Source organism: Macaca fascicularis, chromosome 12 (genome assembly GCF_037993035.2).
Source record: "Macaca fascicularis isolate 582-1 chromosome 12, T2T-MFA8v1.1".
Taxonomy (NCBI): domain Eukaryota; kingdom Metazoa; phylum Chordata; class Mammalia; order Primates; family Cercopithecidae; genus Macaca; species Macaca fascicularis.
In genome coordinates this window covers 44031222-44053033 of record NC_088386.1, presented here as the reverse complement: position 1 = coordinate 44053033, position 21812 = coordinate 44031222, and the positions used below count along the sequence as shown (strand labels likewise).

General features: G+C 35.1%; 1 protein-coding gene across 36 annotated transcripts in view; it reads right to left on the bottom strand.

Annotated features, from left to right (window-relative positions):
• The window catches only part of MBD5 (methyl-CpG binding domain protein 5), a 515330-nt gene that overhangs the window by 31944 nt on the left and 461574 nt on the right, over positions 1 to 21812 (bottom strand). For 23 of the 36 annotated variants that reach the window (XR_012421099.1, XR_012421098.1, XR_012421097.1 and 20 more), the window contains 3 exons: positions 21499 to 21679; positions 14731 to 16866; positions 972 to 1997 (listed from right to left, as the gene is read on the bottom strand). Coding sequence is in view for 32 of the 36 variants with exons in the window: in XM_074009051.1 (XP_073865152.1) it covers positions 972 to 1997; positions 14731 to 16866; positions 21499 to 21679 (3343 nt within the window). In the remaining 4 variants the exon portion in view is untranslated. Of the gene's footprint in view, positions 1 to 971; positions 1998 to 9077; positions 9188 to 14730; positions 16867 to 21498; positions 21680 to 21812 lie in introns of those variants that run through there. The other 13 variants (XR_012421100.1, XM_074009063.1, XM_074009064.1 and 10 more) reach the window with 2 other exon arrangements.

The window sequence follows — 21812 nt, the reverse complement described above, 5'->3', positions numbered from 1 at the left end:
CAAAATTCAAAATTATTCTGAAATTACTCTGACATTTTCTTGAGGACAATGTCATAGAAATTGTCCTGTAACTTGTAATATGTAAATGAAATATGCTTTGTAGGTTATTTAATTACAAAGATTTCAATGCCAAATAGAACTAATTTTACTATATTATAAAGGCATCCATGAAATCAAAAAAACATAAATAATAAACAAATTATTTTTCACACATGGAAGATGCCATTGACATCATCATGTACATTTCTCTGTTTCCAGACTTTATGGACACCATCCCTACACTTTATATTATAGTTACCTATATCCATCAGTTAAATATACCTGGCATTATTTTCTGACTATTTTGTGATAGGATAATACAGATGAAACACTTTGTTTTTAAGCCACAAAGGTCAAAAAAATAATACTGAGGAAATCTAGTAGCAGCTAGAGGGGCTGTCTGTTCTTTTGAACTTGGGCAAACTTCAGTTTTGCATGTTTTTACGTCTCGCTTCTTGTTTTGCTAGACAAGCATTTAGTTTTGTTTATTTAGGGTTCACCTGGAAAATACTTTCTCAATCTGTTTCCATCCACAGTGCAGCTGCTCATACTAACCCTGTGATGCCACACCAACGAAAATTCAAATGAAAGTGATTTTTAAGATGTACCTGTGCTTTATTATTTGAAAAATGAGACTCTACTTGGTTTAAGAGATGATGGGTAGGTTAGGTTTAGGTGGCATCAGAATTAGAAGAGAAAGCAGATTAAAATGATATTTAGTATTGCTAGAATAGGGGAAAAAGGAAAAAGTCACTCATGTTTGTATAACTATGGTTGTGTGTGGGTGTTGTTATATTTAGTTCCTTAAGCAAGCTGTGACATAACAAAAACATTTTTAAAAATAGTGTGACAAAATGGAGTTTTTAAAAAGGAGAAAATAGAATTAGAAAAACGTTTCTTTTGTAAAAAATTTGTGAAAAAATTTAACTTACCAAGTAGACCTGTCCCCAGTAGAGGGTTAAGTAGCTGTGGCACCACAGAGTTACTGTTGAGTTTAGCTGAACCAGGTGTATTCCCAGCATTATTAGATATATTCAGCAATGTTTCTGCCATTGACACCACTGCTGTCCCACCAAGTGTTGAGACAGTCAGTGCTGCCACTGCTGATGATGTAGTGGTTGTGGTAGTGGTTGCCTGGGAGGAGGTTGCTATGGAAACCTCTGGATGATTAGCGGTGTTGGCCGATGCCGAGTTCAGGACACCTCCCAACAGCTGGGGATTCAAGGTCATTAATCCTGAGGCCCCATTGACAGCTGGGAGGAACAGGGGGTTAAAAGTAGTGTCACTGCCTGCAAAGCTTGGTAAAGGGTTCCCCAGGGGGCTGGTTAAAAGGGTCTCAGCTCGGCTGTTGTCTGACTGATTGCTTGGCAAATGGTCTGGTGGGGCTGTCATCTGTGTTAATGAGGGTAAAGGGGTATTTTGCTGTTGGAAAAGATCTGAGATGGTCAGATTGAAAGATGGCAGGGGAAGCATGGCAGCTGCTTGGGCTTGGTTCTGAAGCAGGGCTGCTAAGAGCTGAAAGTGAACAGGCTGCAATACCTGCCCATCCATGTCACTGGAGAGAAAAGCTAAAGCAGCGTTTACATTCGGGTCGAGAAAACCTAAAGGGTGGAGGTTGATCTCAGACTTGCCTTCTCCTGCTGAAGGCTGGAGGATATTTAATAGATTCTGGTTTAGGAGATGCTGTTGATTCACTGGCAAAGAGATAGGTAGAGAACTGAGGAGGCTGGGGTTCAAGGGGTGTGGAAGATGGTTGTTTGAAGTGCTGTTGGATGGAAAATGAAGTGCGTGCTCCTGGCCAACAAAAGGAAAATCACTCCCAATGGGCAGCTGACTCTGCAGTGGGTTTCCAGCTGCGGTGGTGACTATGACGCCATCTTGAAGAACAGATGTTGTCTTTGTGATGGCAGGGTGGTTGGTGCCCGCTATGGCTATGGAGGATGATGGTCCTGAACCGCCTAAAATGAAAAAAAATAATAAAAAAATAGTTATTAATCATGGATATTATGTGAGACTAGGCATAAAAATGCATTAACATAAATTTCAATTTATTTGTTACATGGCACCTTCATTGATTGCAACTAGATTAATTGTAATCAGATCACTTGACATCTGTTAATGGGACTTAAGTTTAGAATGTACACTTTTGAAAATAAATATATTGAAGAAGTTTTACTGAGAAATAGCTGGTAGGTTGTGGTGGCAGGAGAGGTGGGGGGTTTAAAAAAAGAAACAGGTGTTGCTGACTATCAAATAGCTTGTTTTTCACAGGCAGACAACAAGTGAAAGCTGAAGATGGGAGAATCCGTGTTCTTCATTCAATTGGTAGATAAAAGTAATAATTTCATTTAAAAAGTTTTTTTCATTAAAAAAGTTGTCTTTATTTATAAAACTACTACTTCTTTTTAGTGAAAAGAAACCCACAAAAGTAGAATGCACATAAAAATATAAAGCAGAAAATAAAAAGTACCTATGAAGATAACTACCTATGAAGATAATATTTTAGTTTATAGCTTTCTGGGCTTTTTCTACCTGCGTATCTATACATATGCAGGTATGCATATATATATGCATATATATGTTACATATATTTTTTAAAAATGGAATCATGCTATAATGTTATTTTGTAGCTTTATCAGTGTAATGTGATTATCATTCCATGTTAACTTATATATAGCTACAGAACCATTTTATTAGTATCATGTACGATATACTGTACTTTAATCAATCCAGTCATAAGTTTTTAAATTATTTCCAATCTTTTACTATTGTAAGCAACACTATGACAAATATTCTTATTAATATTTCTTTGCCAGTTCACTTAATTATTTTCTAAGGATAAATTCTTAAAAGTGAAATTTCAGGGACAAAAGGGTTTACATATTTTAGAAGCTTTGAATACATATTGTCAAACTACCCTCCTGTGAAGTTGATCAATACACACTTCATTTACATTCCTATAAGCAGTGGAAGACAGTGTTCATTTCTCTTACCAATACTCTATCATTATTTTGACAATGAATAAAAATAATAATTAAGAATCTTTACCATTCTTATTGCATAAAGACACTTTGGACTTATGATTTCTTAAATTAGACCAGTCTTAAATAGCATTCTTATTCTTAAAAGTCTTACACTAGAGATGAAAATTCTGGGAATTTAATATCGGAAAAGAGGAAATTTCACGTATTTATAACTGTTTTTGTGATGCTCAACCCAAGCCGCACAACAGAATTATCTGGAGAAATTAAAAAAACAAAAACAAACCAATACCTGGGCCCTAGCCCAGACCCGTTGAAAACTCATCTCTCGGGGTACAGCCTGGGCAGTAGTATTCTTTGAAATCACCCCTGGTGATCCAGATGCACAAGGGGTGAGGTGGATAGGGTGAAAACCACATCTATTGAAAAGGAACCTATAATCACTTTTTTGTAAATGGTCTTTCCCCATTGTAAATGCATTGTTTTATGTAATACATGCATTTGACAAATATTTTATTATTTTAAGAATACACATTTAGTTTTATTTAAAAATACTAAACACATATATGGCATAATGAACAACACCAGTGTCACTGAAAATCTAAAATAAACTAAACATTTTGGGCGATGTTATGCCATGCTATCCTAAAAAACTTTACATTTTATCATGTTACCATTGAGGCTTCATCCAAATACACAGAAATGTTCCATAGTTGTAACAGTAATATGAATATAATTGTATATTCTTCTTCTTTTCACCTAATAGAATAACACAAGGATTTTTCCTTTCTGATAAATAGACTTTGTATTTACATTTTAACTGTGTAGTGTATGTATTTACTATATTTATTGAACCACTGTGATAAAGTCTGGTATTCATATTTTGATTTTTCATCATTATAGATAATACAGGGATAAATATCTTTCTACATGTGATACTTTGCTACTTTGAACTTTTTCCGTAGAAAAAATTGCATAACTGGCATGATTATTTTGAGAACCAAAAAAAGGGAAGCAAAAGTTCTGAAATATGTAAAAGTCTATAAAAATAAAAGGAGTTATCATTATTATTGACATTAGTAGTCATAGTAGTGGTGCTGTGGTAACAGCAGTAAGTACAAATCAGCACATTCAACACACTTTACAGAATATCCGTATAGCAAGGATTTGTCATTTTTCCTGGCTGTCATGGTCTACCTTTTTTTTTTTTTAGTTTTCAGTGTTTTATTTAAATAATGAGATTTAAAAAACCCCTATTTGAAAATATATATTTACGAAATAATGACCACATTCACCAAGAGTAGGGTAAGAAAACATACCAAATGCTGAAATAGGCATATAGTATACAATTCTTTAAATACTAATTCAGATTTGTTACAAAATTATCAAAACCCTAAACATTTAGTTGCTTCTTAAATCTTGTTGCTATTTCCATAGATACTATGGATTATTTCCATTTGGAAACCATCTTTTTAAATTTTTAAAAAACTTTTATTAAACCTTTACAAATTTTTTGAGAGTTTAAATAAAAAGTCTTATTTACTAGTAATCACTACTTGTGGCAATATCTGTGGCAATTTTTCCTCTCTGCTAAATAATAATGACATATTTAGATGTAGAGATCACAATTTCTCTAACCAAAGGCAGAACACATTTTCAAAATGCTCTATCTAGAGTGTACATGTCAAGGCTTTATAGATGAAGGCTTTCCTTAGAGATTATTATAATTTTTAATCTTTATTTTGCAACAGAGAAGTATCCACACTTATGATTCAAAGAAGTAGCCATTTTGGGATACATAAAAGCTCTCTATCTAAATATTCTTGAAGAATTAGAAGAAGCGAAGTATAGATACTCTGGGTGTATTTTTGTCTTACCATCAAGAAAGCGGTGAAGCACACAAGCTGCTTAAATGTAGTATGAAGATAAAGGTATAGTTTTTAAAATTTTTCTTTAATTTTCAAGAAATCTATTCAACAAACAGGTGTACTCTGCTGGAAAATAGAATAGAACTAACTACGAAAAAAGAAACAAACAAACAAACAAAAAACAAAAAAACAACAACAAACAAACCTTGCTCTTTCCTGAAGGAATTAAGAGTTTAGGTAAAGAAATAAACACAGAGATCTCTCTGTCTTTTTCTTCTCTCAAATATATATTTATTCAGAGTTTATTAGGAACTAGAAAAATGTAAAGCTTTGTTCTTATATTGCTAGTATAACTATAATGCAATATGCTAAGAGGTGTAACAGGTGTATAACAAGGAGACCACTGTAAAACTGAACACGTCAGGGAAAACTAGTCAAGTGGTGTAACATTTGATCTGGAATTTGAGAGACGAAAATGAAAATAAAAAGGGCCTCTATGCAGAAGCAAGATGATTAAAACAACAAGCAAAGACAAGGTGATAATAAAGTAGATGGAAGGTAATGAAGAGTCCTATGTTTCCCCCAAACAAAGAAATATGACTGAAAATATTGTGAGGTTTCCCTATGCTTCCGGCTCCTCCTACCCATGGTCGAACCTGCTGCCTGAGATAAGCAGTGAAGAAATTTGAAATCATCTTTCCAAACCATTAAAGACAAAAATCATTTCTTATTTATCGCTGTATTTCCAAGACCTAACACATGCTTTGACACATGATCAGCATTCAAACAATATTTGTTGGTATTAAAAAAGATTGTAAAATCATAAAACTTGCACTCAACTTTTAGAAGTAGGTAGTTTGATGCTATGTGTTGGTGTGTTTGTGGACAAAAGGAAAGAATACCACCCATTTGTGGAGAAAGTGAAAATGAACTCTCCAGTGTATTCGTCCAATGCTAGGAGATAAGGGACATTGGAAAGGAGATGGGTGCAAGATGACAAATTACCTAAGAAGGCTTCCAGATATTTCAAGAAGTTGAAATCACCCCACAGAGGGAGAGGTCTATCCCAAATTACTCTGAGTTCTTAAAGTTACTCATTCATGCTTACAGTCATTCAAAGAGGACCCTGAATTTGTATGAAATTTTATAGATGCAGGGAAATTTGGAAATTGCTTATTTCTGAACCACTTAATCTTGAATAGGCACTCTCTGGTGAACGTATTTCATAGTTCTGCACAAAAACTCTATGGTCTGTTGAACCGTGAGGAAAAATGTTTTGTTAAAGCTGTTTTTGTTTTGTTTTGTTTTGTTTTGTTTTTGCAGCCAAGGTATTTTGTGCTTAATCGAATAAAAAGGATAGTCACTGAGATTTTTAAAAAGGAAATTATTCATTACATGTTTACCAGTTAAATAACCAAAAGGCAGCTGGGATCCTGGAACAAGTTAGTAAGTTGGAGTAGTCCTTTACTGGGAAAAAGTGATTATTTCACATTGGCCAGCAGCACCATGAACTGGCATACTTTCTTTTTCTCATTGTCTCTGTTGCTTTTCAAGAGTAGGAGAGAAGACTGGAAAGCCACCCAAACAAACTTTGGTGTGAGATCTCATGCTTAGACACCCAGAGATTAAGACAGTCTGTCTGATGAGGAAATGACAGTGGTAGCTTGCCCAGTAGGACAGGTTTCTTTCTTTTTTTTTTTTCTTTTTGAGATGGAGTCTCACTCTGTTGCCCAGGATGGAGTGCAGTGACACGATCTTGGCTCCCTGCAACCTCCACCTCCCGGGTTCAAGTGATTCTCCTGCCTCAGCCTCCTGAGGCAGGCCTGGCTAACTTTTGTATTTTTAGTAGAGACAGGGTTTCACCATATTGTCCAGGCTGGTCTCAAACTCCTGACCTTGTAATCCGCCTGCCTCAGCCTCCCAAAGTGCTTGGATTACAGGCGTGAGCCACTGTGCCTGGCCCAGACAAATTTCTGTATGTAAACAGTATTCTGTACACACTTACAATTCATGATATATGTATATGCATATGTGTGTGTACACAGAAATAGTATGAGTAAATTTTAAAGGATATTTTCCTAATATTAATTTAATCCTTGACATGTTTTATCTGTCTTATTTTTAAAACTACTTTTCAAAACAAAGTTAATGTCTACCTCTTTTGATTCGTTTCTCTTCTTCCTGGTCATTGTTTGTATTGTGCTAAACTCTTATATGGCTGTCTCTTAAATATTAATAATATTGTTATACATGTCTTTGTATGTGTACAAGAGAGAATATAAAGCTCATATCAAGAAGACCAATGAAGTATTTTTAAAACCTCATTATACCGGTTTGTTTAGCTGTAATTTTGAACAAATGCTACTTTATGCTAAGAAACCTTTTCTAAATTAATATGCCCAAACACTGATTTTTATCCATAAAATTCAAGAACCTAAGAAATAAGTCGTATAGAATGTGTATGCCTTCACCATCTGACCTTTATCATTTACTTTGGTAAGTGTACTTGCATTGCAAACAGGGACAATGGTAATCCTTAATAAAAATGAATGCTTGTAGAGATAAGAGAAAATATCATGGCTTAGTGAGTCTAATAAATATAATTCACTTTTCAATCCCATTGAAATAGTGAAATTTTCTCCTCTATATTTAAAGGACCGATTTTTAATGATAACAATAATAAATTGAAAGATAACTTTTATAAGAATACTAGATTTTTCCAGGAGACTTTATTTTCTCAAGCTTTAGTAAGAGGGAATGGTAATGTGTATTTACAAAAACATATCAAATCTCTATCTTTGTGCTCTGGATTCTGATGTAAATTGTTAACATTCTTTTATCAGCAACAGAAAGGAAATCTTAGGCACTAGAGTCTACTTTGTTCTCGTCACGGGAGGGAGGAGGGAGGAAGGGGTCCCAAACCAAAGGACTTAGGAGAAGGTAGAGAAGATGGGGAAGGGAGCTATGGCAGTATCTAAGGAAATGCTCTCCACACTCAACAGGGTCAAGAGGATGGGGAGGAGAAAAGAGCAGTAGAAGGGATGCAGCTTGAGTCTTGGAATATGGTGTCTGTGTAGTTATGACTATATGACTATCAAGGGGATCAGTCTTTTCAGTCTTGTGGTGGTGATGGAGTCAGAGTCAGAAAAAGAGGTTTTTTGTTTTTTGTCCCCCACCCCCCCGCCCCGGTAATCATGTTTTGTTTCCTTTCTTAACACCTATAATTACTCTGAAAACTGTTGGAATTAACTTTAAAATGCTTGGGATTTTTCAGTTTACTCAAGTCATAGGTTTTTTTTTTTTTTTAAATGCCTCTTTTATTACATGTCTCAATATTTGTGGGAAAACAAATCTTGAGAAAGAGTATAAGTCCCTTGCTGGTAGAATTTCTGTTCTTTAATGTGCACTACAGTACCTAATAGTTAAAACGCTTCATCAGTCTTCCAACTGGAAGTCTTATCTCATTTTATTTAATGAGCAGAGTAGGCTGAGTTTCTAGATTATGAATATGCTTAGCTTTGTATCCTTTTACTGTTCCCTGTTTTACCTACAGTGCTAAAACAGTGCCTAGCACATCCTAGGTGCTCAACAAGTATTTGCTGAATTACCTCATGGATATTCTAAAACAGTATTGAAATCTATTAGTGGGCTGCAAAATCAATTTAGTATGCCCCAACTAGTATATTTTTGATCAATGAAATAGAAAAGAAAATGTAAAGAACATTGCATGGCTAGGTTAGTATTTTGTGGAAGCTCTTTCTGTTAGCTTATATACTTGAGTGCTAGGTAATAATCTGTTTTGTGAGTCATTAAAATCATTTCAGTGGGTCATGGCTGTTATTAAAAATACCAAATAGAATAAGATAAAATAGAATGGGATAAAAAAACATCAGAAGTTATTACATGTAATAAGTATTTGTTTCATGAAACTTTTTGTTACACATTATAAATGTATGTCTAATGGACTGTAATGTAAGTTAATTTCCTATTGTGGGAAGAATTTTAAAAAGTTGAAAAATACTGCTTTAGGATCAGGCCTCTGAGTTGCTCAACTCTGTAGGAGATGGTCTACGGAGTTGTTCTCCAGGGAGCATATTTATCAGGCTACAGTGAGAAAGGGGTCCCTGTGGAGTTATGCAGCACTGGAGCCCTGCTCTAGTATGTCTGTGATGAATTCTCTCTCTTATACCTGTGCCCATGGGTCTTGGATAGATACTCCGGACTTCCCTGGACTAGCTCCAACCCCAGGAATACCTCAGCAACTCCTTCAGACTTCTGTTGTCTAGTTCCACTTTTAATCTGTAAAAAGGTGAGTTGTTACTTCGAATTTGCAAGTAGTATAAGGCTTAGAAATAATTTTTACTTTACTCTTGGCTTAGCTGGCATTAATGTTGTTTGATAGAAGTTCCTAGAAGGTAAGAATTTTATGATTTGAATTATTTAGTACTACACGCATGAGAAAACTAAATCCATTTTGATGACACCATAGGAGTATTTTTTAGCATTATTTTTTTGACTCAAACATTGCAGAATTAACATTACTCCATAGAATCTGGGTATGTTTTGCAACTGTGTAAATGTTTTTTGGACCACTTGATTTTAGTAATAATAGCTTAGGCATCTTCTAGAGAACTGAAGGATTTCTAGTGGGTTTATAAGTGAGCTCAGTGTATTGTAATGGAATAAAATTCTCCCAATTTGCACACTGGGACAATTTATTTCTTGAAAGGTACAAAATAGATCACTGAATCAGCAAACATCACCACTCTGAGTTCTGTCATCACCTTTGATTACATAGACTCAACGTCTACAGCTGAACATATTTTAACTCCTTCTTTTTTAATACAAGGAAACGTTAAACCTGGAATATGTAAAAAAAATAAGTGGGGTAACCCTGATATTAGGAGACCTTTTCAAACAACAAGGCATTGACTATATTAAGAATATCTTACAGCAAAGAATAAATGGCTCATTTTACAAAAATTTACTAAAATAATAGACATGGATTTTTATCACACAATCCAGAATTTAGTATAGTTCTGTTGTTTGGTTAAAAAACAAGTGCAGAGGACAATTTTTAACCTATAAACTTTGTGCATCAGATGGGGGATAAAATCTAAGCATTTAAAAATTTGAGTGAAAATACGTTCACTAGCAACTCATGTTTATTCAGTTACAGCCATCAAGGAGGCTCTTCCTCTTTCTTCAGTCTACATTAATCTATGTAACACTGAATTATTTCTATACAAACCTCTCATCTCCTGAGAAGGATACTTTATAGTATAATCCACCTTTGAGCATTTTTATCCCTTAATCTTTCTGCCCCTGTAGCTTCATCTAGAAAAAACAGGATGACAACTCCCTTTATTTTCTTTACTGCTATGTTCCAAGAACAAATGAACAAACAGGACATAAAAACCAAACTCATTACTTTGTAGTCTTTTACCCAAAGAGTTCTTTTGTGGTCTCACTATTTCATTGTCTTATACCTACCATATTAATGGCTGTCCTGAGTTTCAATCAAATGTATTTTGTGCTGAAAGAAAACTTACTTTTGCAGTTAAAAAAATATAAGTATATAAATACTCAAGAACACTTATTTATTTGTAGGCTTATTTATATTCTTGTCATGCATATCTTTAAGAGTTAAGGCAAATAAATGTTTGAATTATTTTCTCTTCTGGCACAAACCCATAGTGTGTCCCCTCAGAGGATTAAATTTTCATGTGTTTAAAAGAGCTGATTACTTTTTTTTTTTTAAATTAGGAAAAAATAAGAGAACATAAAAGTCATTTTAAAGTGAAAAAAGTTATGTTGTGTTGAATGACTTAATGACTTTATCATACTGGAAGAAGGCAGGGCTGCTAATAAGTATGTTGGCAGAATAATCTAAATCTTTTTCCTTCTTTGAAAATTGTGAAAAACTGTAGGGCAAAGGAAAGGATGGGTCACCGTGTGGATACTAACAGGGCTAAGTCCTCTGCAGGGGCTTGGGTTACTGGCATGTGTTTTTGTTATCTGGTAAGTACGTGTGCAGTAGTCAGAGGACTAAAGAGGCCTGGGCATTTTGAAGTTTGCTAGACAAGGGTACTTGATTTTGGAGTTTTCCTTAAGCTGTAATATTATAGGACATGTGCTATAGCCACTCTCATGCTGAAATGTGTCTCTCTTTAAAAATGGAAAGTTGCTTTAAATGTATGCTACTGACGGATTTCCAGAACATACCTACATTTGGCAGTTTGAGTGTTTGGACTGAGAATTGGGAACTTTGGGGTTTGGATGCCAGATCCAACAGAGATTTGCTTTACAACTTGAGGAATGTCACCAAGTATCCTACTGATCAGTTTCTAAATCTGTTACGTGGAAATATTAAACTTTATCTGTAATTTGATATTGAAAAAGCCAGTGGAAATCTGTAAACTTTAAAATGCAAAGTATTTTGAAGCTTTAGTGGAGAGGCAACTTGAAAACACAAAGTAGAATTAATAAAGCCTTGGATATTCATAAGTTTTAGAAATTCTTCCAAGTATTTAATATCTTTTATCGGATTTTGTTACTATCTTTGCCTTCAATTCCCATACTTTAGTTGTATGTTTTAAATGTGCTCCATATAATTCACATATAGGCCTAAAAATCAATATTTGGATTGTTTTGCATAGGAAAACTCTCTTTAAAAGAAGATTTAAAAATAGATTACCAATGGAACTAAGCATTTTTCAGAGCAAGTTATTATCTTGTTAATGTCTTAATGTAATATTTTTGAACTTTTACTTAGGAGAGTGGAAAAAGGCACTGGATTTAGCAGGAGGTCACCTGAGTTGTGTCTAAGCTCTGTAACCACAGAGTACAGCTGGACCATGTTACCTGACGGTTTCTTTCATCCTCACTGTGCTACCATGCTTGGAATGACATGATTAGCATCTGCATCTCTTTTAAAGGCCTACTGACACGTCACCTACTGGGAAACCCATTCTAATTTGAGTGAGGTGATAATTCATTAAAAGAAAGGTCACTAAATGTGATTCACTAATAAGGGGCAGTTTTCTTGACATTTTGGGTATTTCTTCTTCTGCACTGACATAAAAATTCTAATCATTACTTGCTATAATACTGGCAAAAATAACTGACTTTCATCTGAAGTATATCAATAGTTAACAAATGTGGCTTTTAACATGCATTAATGTGATTTAATTCATTATCTATTGAACATTTTAAAAGATTTTGAAAGGGAACACAATACTTTTGAGCACTAAATGTTTCAGATGAAGAATTTATGCAGCTGGGAGGAAAATGGATTTTAGAATCAGATGAACCTCAGTTCAAATCCTGAGGTTTTGTTACAGAACAGTTACTTTTTTTGAGCCTCAGCCTCCTGATCTGTAAAATTGAACAATAATACTTTATACTTTAGAAAACCGCACAGATTAGAAATAATACAGGGAAATCACCTGGTACATAATAGGTCCTTGATGATAGATAGCTAGAGCAACATTTTAAGAATAAAATGTGGTTTTCTTCTAATGTCTTTCTGGTATCATAGGAATACTCAGTAATACTCCTACAGGGATAGCTGTGACTATCATTTACTGTCTCATTCTGAATGCCTACCTTTAAGGCTTAATGGTTATTTGATGAATGAATAAATGTCAGTGTAAATAGATATTTAGGCTAGGCAATTACAGTGATGGTACATTCAGTTGACACAGTTCACTACATGGCAAAAAGAAACATGGCATCAGAGACTGCTTCAATATTTAGCTCATCAAAAGAATTACATTCATTAGTAAATCAATCCGTTTTCATAACCAGCTGCACATCAGACCTATGAATGTTAATTAGTACTTAATTTTATTAGGTTTAACACTTAAAAAATTCATACTTAGGTATTTATTAAGCACATACTTCCTGTTAGCTTACACTAGTTGGTCATATCCATATCATTACTAGACATGTATCCTTATCCTTTTTAGCTATTTATATGCTAACACTTTTCTGACACTAATAAATTTTTAACCTATATGCTTTGACACCCCCAGCAGTAACAGTACAGGTCAGATGTTTTACAATGAAACAAACAAACAAAAATGACCAAAACAGTATTAAATAAGTCTAAACTTGACCATCAAAAGAAACAAGAATATAAGTAAATGTTGGTCTTTTCCATTATAGATGAATTGAAATACATCAATGAAATACATATACTTTGCACATGAACTTAGACCTGAAATGAAGTAAACTGAGGTAAGGGGTATCAAAATTGTATAATACAATGAGACTAAAAATGTCTCATCAAAATTATTTAAGGTATGCTCAATAAATACGGTGTATTTTAAATAGTTATGAACTCTGTATAACTTTTCTGCTAAATACATAAAATAAAATTTTCATTTGTGTCGAGTTATCTAAAAAGAAATATGATGAGTTAGTGAAAAGTTGGAAGCCCCCTATGAGATAAGTATACTGTTAGACACATAAAAAATAAAGTTTCATGAGATTCTTTATACTAAGAATATCAAGAAGGCACTAATAATTTCAAATATCTTCTAAACCATATATATATATATATTATATATATTTAACATAAGAGGTCATTGAATAGTTCTTCATTAAATAATGACATCAAAACATAACACATAACACAAGATGTGAAGGATGGCAGGTGTAAGTGGCAACACCAGGAAGAAAAAAGCTTTTACTATCAGCAACAAAGACATGTGGGTTAGAATGCTTTTCCAGCATGATGGTATTATACCTACACACTAGCTTATTATTAAAAAACTCAGCAGTTTTCTCATTTCCAGTAGCAATCTGGTTTTTATAGCACACTGTTTTCATGGTGAATAATAATGTCTTTACAATCATCTTTTATTTCCTCCTTGTCATTTCTCACAATCATTAGTGTTGAATTTTAAATATTTTTCTAATGTTTTCATAGTCAAATTTTCTGATGCCTAAGCACCTCTTAGGTGCTTCTGTACAGCTTTTATAACAATTTCTGAGGACCCTATTGCACAAAACACAGGTCTTTTTCTAATGTGCCTGCTTTTAAATAAATTTGTTTCCTTAATTAATAGTGGATGAAGAGATACAATAGATTTGGGTTCAAAACCTTAATGTCAATGGTAAAAATGGTTTAGTTCTACAAGAAGATCAAAAAGCAATTTCAAGATTAAAAATTCTGGAAATCAGGTTTTCAAGCCTTTTTTTTATTAGAAAACTTAAATTAGCTTTTTTTTTTTTTTTTTTAAACGGAGTAGCCAATATCCATTTTTGAGTTTTCTCAAACAAATTAAAGGATAGCAAACTAGGATAAGAAAACACATTAGAAGACAGCTTTCTACTTCATACAACTTCTAGTTACCTTTTCCTACCCATTCACCTACTTCTGTTCAGCAGCAAGAAAAAAAATCCATTTATTTTTGCCTTTTTGGATTTTCCAAGATAAACTTCATTTACCTGAACACAAACGAAAGCTAGGGAGACGGCTTATATATTGGCATAGACCAAGGACATGTCTCACGAACCAGGAAACCCTGCCTTGTATGGCTTATTTTGCATTTTGGAGTCCACTGGTTATACAACCAAGTGAAAGTCGAACAATATTCAAAATGACACAGATTGACAACAAATAATGGAAACACATGGAATCCTCTTAGCTGTTAATCTTTCAAATAGACAAATCCCTAGCATTCTGTAAATAACATTATAAATACTAAAGAAATGAAGAGAATTTCACAATGGGGAAAGGATCATTTCTTATCATAATAAATATTTTGGTACAAATTTTTAAAAAAGTAGAAAAGTTTAGTACCTTTGGGTACTTTTTTCTAATAAAACCATACCTGCTTCAGAACTTGTTTGATTATAGCTGCTAACAATGCTGTTTGGTATCACTGGAGTGGAGGACGTTGAAATTCTTGACTGAGGTGGATTGGGATGTAAGGAATTTCCTAAAGCCATGCCCGACTGACTGAGCATCCCACAGTTCCCGCTAGCCTGAATCTGATTTATTAAACCTGCAAGATGGTGGTTGGGGACTGGACTGTTACTGTGAACAAAGTTAGTGTTTGCATTGTGGCAGTGCACGGCTTCCCCTCTTAAAGGTATGTTCTGTGTCAGTGAATTCTGAAGAACACTAGAGTTCATACTGGGATCTGTAAAATGCAGCTGGTTAGCAGAGCAAGGCAAAGCAGTATTTGAGGCCCCACAACCCGGGGTACTATTGCTACTCAAGTGAGAGCTTTGACAACTCATAGACTGTAGTAACTGAGACATTGAACTGATGGGAAATGAACCCTGACCCTGCTTCCTTAGCAAGTCAGGTCCAGGTTTAGGAACTGCAGAACTATCCATTTGAGACTGTCTGAGCAAACTCAACACTGTCGTAGGTGGTTGTTTTCTTTTCCGCAGTGAGTCTTTTTGCTGAGACATCAGCTTATCTCTTAGTGCTGCTCGACCACTTTGCCCTTCACCTGTTGGGAGAAGCATGTTGGCAGTAGGAGGGAACATGGTGTTTAAAGTGCTATGTCCTTCAGTGTTGCCACTGCCGGCAACAGCTCCAGAATTGCTACTGCTGCTACTGTTGTTACCAGCAAGTTTGTTTTGATTTGCTAGCTGTGCTTTGGCTGCTGCTGAGAGTAAACTACTTGCTGGAAAGGAGGCAGCATTGTGCTGGTTCAAGATCTGATTTAAAGGCATTCCCAGCAAACCAGGCTGACTCTTTACAGAACCACTTCCGGCAGATGCAGTAGGAAAAGCTGCACTGCTTGGGGTATTTAGTACATTACTTATTCCAGCAATTAATGGGTTAGGGATATCCTTGTACTGATGATGTCCATCGGACTTGGTAGAAGGGCTTGATGGCATTGATGGCCTTGGGGACCCTATTGTTGACCTTGGTGACCTGGGTGGAACCTTAATACCACTACAAGTGGCCTGGGGTCCTACAGGTGGCATCATGAAATTTCCATGATCTGATGATGTGGAAGATGAGCGTGATCTTTGGGGCGATGCCTCAATCCTTCCAATTCCAGTCCCCATCATGTGCACTGGGGATGTCACTGGAGAAGGGGACAGGGAGGTTGAAGCTGAATGCTGAACTCTTTGTACATGACTCCCATGATTCATGTGGCCAGGTTTTACAGTTGGCAATGGGAGATTACTTGGCAAAGGAACAACAGCAGGAGGCATGCTTACATTCATCATAGGTACCTGAGAGTGGACATTTGAATGGAAACTGGTTGGATTAATGATAACGGGGTTCTGATTCACTGGTTTACTAGGAATAGGGTCAAGAATGCCAAGTGGATCTTTCTCAGATGTTAATGGCTTTTTCTGAAGAGCACAAGAAGGTGGAGGAGGGGGAGGTGGGCCTTGGGGTGGTTTGTGGTGGAACATTGCTCGTGGTATTTCCATATTAGTTGAAAAATTACACATTGGTTTTTTCATTACTGGACTCTTTGTAGTCAAGGTTGGGGAAAGAGGTATATTAGTCCTTCCAGCCATTGCACAGGATGACTGTACAGGAGAACCATGTAGCATTACTGAAGGTGGAGAAAGAGGAGTCCTATTCAGGTGAATAGGACTAGAATTGGGAGCTCCATGAAAACCAGGATTATTTCTTGTGAAAACATCAGGACTTCCAAGTGGGTCAGTCCTTGGAGAGATTGAACCATCTCCATATATCTGGGAACCTGATGACGCTGGGCTAGGCAGGCCTCCATGGCTGCCACGGAATGGAGATTTCTGTCCATGTTCACTGCTGCCCAATCTCTGTCGGGGGTAGACAGGGTGGAGTTCTTGTTGTTGGCTTCCAGGCAGTTCTTGTACATATAGCCTTCCCACGGCATTTGATGATCCAATCATTAACTTGAAAGGATTCTTACATTCAGGCATTACAGAATTTGTAATTCCTTCATGAGACTTATTTCTTACTGATCTTGGAGTTGCTGCCCGAGAAGGTACTACTGGAGTTGCATCTGATGTGAAAGAGAAAAAAAGAATTCTGTTAACAGTCTCAACTCTTTTGTGGGGGAGGGAGGGAAGGAATGGAGTAAATCAGGACGGGAGAGGGAGGAAGGACATCTGGAAATTTGAATCTGTAAATAAAAGCTGTGATTCTATGCAATTAAAAATAGTTCTATATATTAATACTATTTTAAATTTTGATTTAAAAAATGTACATTATTTTCCCTTTGTTGACCAAAGGTGCTCGGTAACTGCTCATTGTGCTTATTTACTTTTTATCTGTTGAGAAAGCATAGGCAGCTAAAGCAATACATAATGACATTAGCCATTCTAATAATATTTAGAATATGCAAAATCGAGACTGGCAGTCCAGATGGAAATGGTGATATTACTATTTTGTTGGATTTAGAATTTTTAAGAATGCAGTTACAATAGAAAATTGTGATCTGTGTGGCATAATATTTTCTTGGGTGATTTAAATGAATTGCCATTTTCACCACAAAATGTTCACCCTTATAAAAAATGTTTCTGTTATCTTACTGCAACCTTCTCAGAACAGGTATAGTAATATTTCTTTACCCCAACATTTTCACTATTAGAGTAAGACTTAATTTCTGTCTAATGGGACTCCAAATCTCTTATAATGGGAGTAATAAGAAGAATAAATGCAGTGATATTGCAAACTAACCCATGCTTAGTTTCACATCATGTTTCTAATGCTGTGATTTCTTTGCCCTTAATTAGTCATTGTTATAGAAACAGCCACAGCCTTTTACCTCAACTTAGGTAAAAGACTGCAATTCTTTCATTAGATAATTGGGCGTATTCAGGGTGGTATGGCCACAAACTTCAATTCTTTTATTAGGATAGGTTTCTCATGTAAAATTTAGTTGAAGTGCTAAAATCTTCAGTACTGGGTTCCAATTGCATATTCTCTTTTTACATGAGTGCATTTCTCCTTCCCTGGCTTTTTGGAATCCCTTCAGTTTTTCTGGAGATCAGACAGAATACAGGCAACAAAAGCAAGCAGACTCATCATACAGAATTTTCATTCTATCACATCAGAATTCTAGATTTCAGTTTTTTAGCCCCTTGCGATATCTAACTATTTTATAAAGTTATGCCTTTTAAAATGAAAATGGCAAATACAATTTGTTTCATATGCCAATTCCCACCAACTGGTGGTAGCTGCTTAGAAAGCTGTGTTGGAAAGGAAGCTGAACTCTAGCTGGGCTCCATGAGAAAATGCCAATGAGTCTGTTACAGGCATAGGAGATGAGAATGGCACCATTCAAACTATACATCTGTCATACCTATTTTGAGACTTATATTAGCAAGTAGAGTTACATTCATCTACAATCATAGGTACGCTTACTTAAATGGATAATTACACATTTAAGATTAAATATATTTATCCTATCTGCTAGACACTATACAGGTCAAATCATATCATAACAATTTCTGAGATAGTGGTTCTCAACCTGGGGTCCAAATAAATCTACATAGGGCACATTCAACTAGTAAGAGAATGCAGTGAACATATGTTTTTCTTGGAAAACGTGGACTTTCTCATTTTATCATGGTAGAGGTTCTTTGATAGAATGATTTCTGGATATAATATATGAAAAGTTGAGATCCAATGATATGAGAGAATTACAGTAGGTAAACTCAACTGCAGCTTATTTTCTTGTTAAAAAGAGATTTTAAAAGTTTGTAATTAAAGGAATAAAATGAAAAATATTAATATTTTAGGCACTATGCTTGGCATATAGTGAGAACACTAATATCATTAGCATTATCCTATGACTGACCATGTTCTCTTTAGTGACAAAACAACCTACTTGTATTTTTTCTTAGGTGTCGGTGTATTTATATAATTATCTACAGTTCAGTGATTAAAAATACAGACACTGGAATTTTTATATTCAACTAACAGAATTTAGATAATAACTGTGATTCAGAAAAAATTTCTTCAAAACTTAGGGAAAAATAGTTACCATCTTAAAAACAATTGAAATACAAAATAAACAAAAGTAAGGCTGATATTTTGTTACAGAGTTGGCAAGTGGAAATGCTAGGCACCCATCAAGTGCTTTCATGTATATTCAAGTAGACCTTCCATAAGAATAAACAGAAACAGATGCTTATGTATTTAAATAATGGGAGGTGAAAAACTACTAAGTCAGTCTTCTGAACTTTTAATTATTCAAATCTCAACCTTATGATAATATAGTTTAAAATTAGGAAACTAAAATAAATGCTATGTCTGAAGCTGGTAAAAGTAATCAATCCCATAAAGAGTATCATTTTAAAAGGGAATGGAGGTGTACCTATTATTACCTGTGCTAGTTAAATATTTACCTTTAATTTCAATAATTAAACTTGTATATATAGGTATGACAAAGAAGCCAGATCTAGATTCTGACAGGGTCTTTAGAAAGGCAATAAGAAGACTCTTTAGAAACAGATAAAACTATATGATATAATGTGATGTGAGAGCAACCACAGGTAAGAGTATGTCCATGGTAGTATGCAAAAAAAAAAAAAAAAAAAAAAAGAAAGAAAACATAGTTACACCTCTTCACATGAATTCTAAGTGTGAATCTTTAATTACTTGCATGACATGGCAACTGTTCTTCTTTGTATCCAAAGCAATCAATGATTTGGCCCCAATTTACCTACATCAGTCTAATCTATTCAAGTCAGTTTCTACAACATCCCTTATTATGCTACACTCATTATGGAGAAGGTTTTTCCTATCCGCCCTAGATGTCTAAATCCTACTATTTTCTAAGGCTGGTCCAAATCTGAGTTCTGCCATAAAGCCTTCTCTGATCACTACAGGTTATACTCTTCATCCCTATTTTTCAGAGTTCCGTTGGAAAGTATCAATAATCCCTCATAAATGCTTTGGTGTTTAGCCATATTTTATTCTGAATTAATATTCAGACATTAGATTATAATACTTTGGAGAGCATTCATATTCTATCCCTTACAAAGAGAAGTTCCTCAGTCCCAAAGTATAAAAAGTGTAATTCTATAGAGTACACATTGATCATAAAGGGAAAAGGGTACTTCAATAATGGGAAAATCAAATGGACATAGTTTTAACTAAGCAATCAAACTTAATGTTATCAAAATGGGATAAACCGACATTATGTGTCTACTGATGAGGAGCTAACATCATCTATACAGTATTCCTAGCAAAATGTGTTTAGCCTGAACATAAATATGAGGAAAATCCAAACTGAGGAACACTGTGCAAAGTTGGCCTAGACTCTTCAAAAAATTCAATGTCACGAAAAATTGAAAAAGACTTGTTAATTGATATAAAGACATGTAACCACTAAATGCTGTGTACAATCTTTGATGGCATTATAAATCTTTAAAAAGACTGACTTCTTTTTTTTTTTTTTTTAATCGAGACAGAGTTTTGCTCTATCACCCAGGTTGGAGCACAGTGGTGTGATCATGGCTCACTGCAGCCTCCAACTTCTGGGCTCAAGTGATCTCCCACCTCAGCCTTCCGAGTAGCTAAGACTAAAGGTGTGAGCCACCACCATGCCTGGCTAGTTTTTTTTTTTTTTCCTTTTTAAATTATTTTAGAGACAGGTCTTGCTGTGTTCCCTGGACTGGTCTCAAACTCCTAGCCTCAAGCGATCCTCTCACTTCAGCCTCCCAAAATGCTGAGATTACAGGCATGAGCTACTGCACCTGGTCAAGACTGAATTTCTATGAAACTATGAGAGACACTGTTAGGACAATTGGAGAAATCTGAATATAGATTGCATGTTAGGTAATAATATTATATCAATGTTAAATTTCCTGAATGTGAGCCTTAAATTGTGTTTACGTAGGAGTGTGCCCTTGTACTCTGAAATATTTAGGGTTGAATTGTCACAATAACTGCAACTTCTGCAACAAAATGTAAGTTTAGATGAAGGATACTCCACGAACTATTCTTGCAACTTTTCTGCAGCTTTGAAATCTTTAAAAAAGAAAGCCCCCATGCATGCACATATATGGTGGTGGAGTGTGCCCTTGTACTCTGAAATATTTAGGGTTGAATTGTCACAATAACTGCAACTTCTGCAACAAAATGTAAGTTTAGATGAAGGATACTCCACGAACTATTCTTGCAACTTTTCTGCAGCTTTGAAATCTTTAAAAAAGAAAGCCCCCATGCATGTGCATATGTGGTGGTGGGGATATAAAAAGTTTTCAGCAAGGTGATTTCTGTTTAGTAGGTGTTTAACAAATAACTAAAAGAATAACACTGCTTTTGGGGACGTGATACCACACATTCCAATCCACCCCCTGGAAAAAGGCTACATTTATTTCTTAAAAACCAAGCGAAGATTTGTTAGCTCAGCTTTACACACTTGCAGAGCATTTGGATGTACTAATTAGTGTTTATTCTGCCTGTTTAACTGAATGCTCTGGGTAAGAAATTTTGGGAAATAACCTCACTGTATTTTTTCAGAACTAGTTTGCTATTTGTAATAAAATGATAGAACATACAGAATTTTAAAAGCATTGTGCATGCTTGAAAAGTAGAATGAGAAAATGCTTGGCAAAATGATTTCTAGCAACTCCTTCCCTAGGGAGAGGAGAATTCCTGAACCTTTCACCATATTACATACTTGTTCCTCCTCCAGGACTGGTGAGCACCAGAGAAGGATGTGGGGCTTCCATGCTTTTATGAAGTGTGGCCACTGCAATAATTTTTCTTTTATGTATGCATAGCTTTGTGACATCTTCATCTGCCTTAACATCTTCTGCAGTTCTCTGTTTCACAGCAGCTCCAGGATCAAAATTAAACACCTGGAAAAAGCACAGCCTTTGTTTAGAATATGTCTGTAAAAACATTTAATAAAAAGATCCCTTTCTTTAAAAAAAAGTTGTGCATAGATTAAGCCATACATATGAATAAAACTTTCTCAAGTTTTTAAGAAAG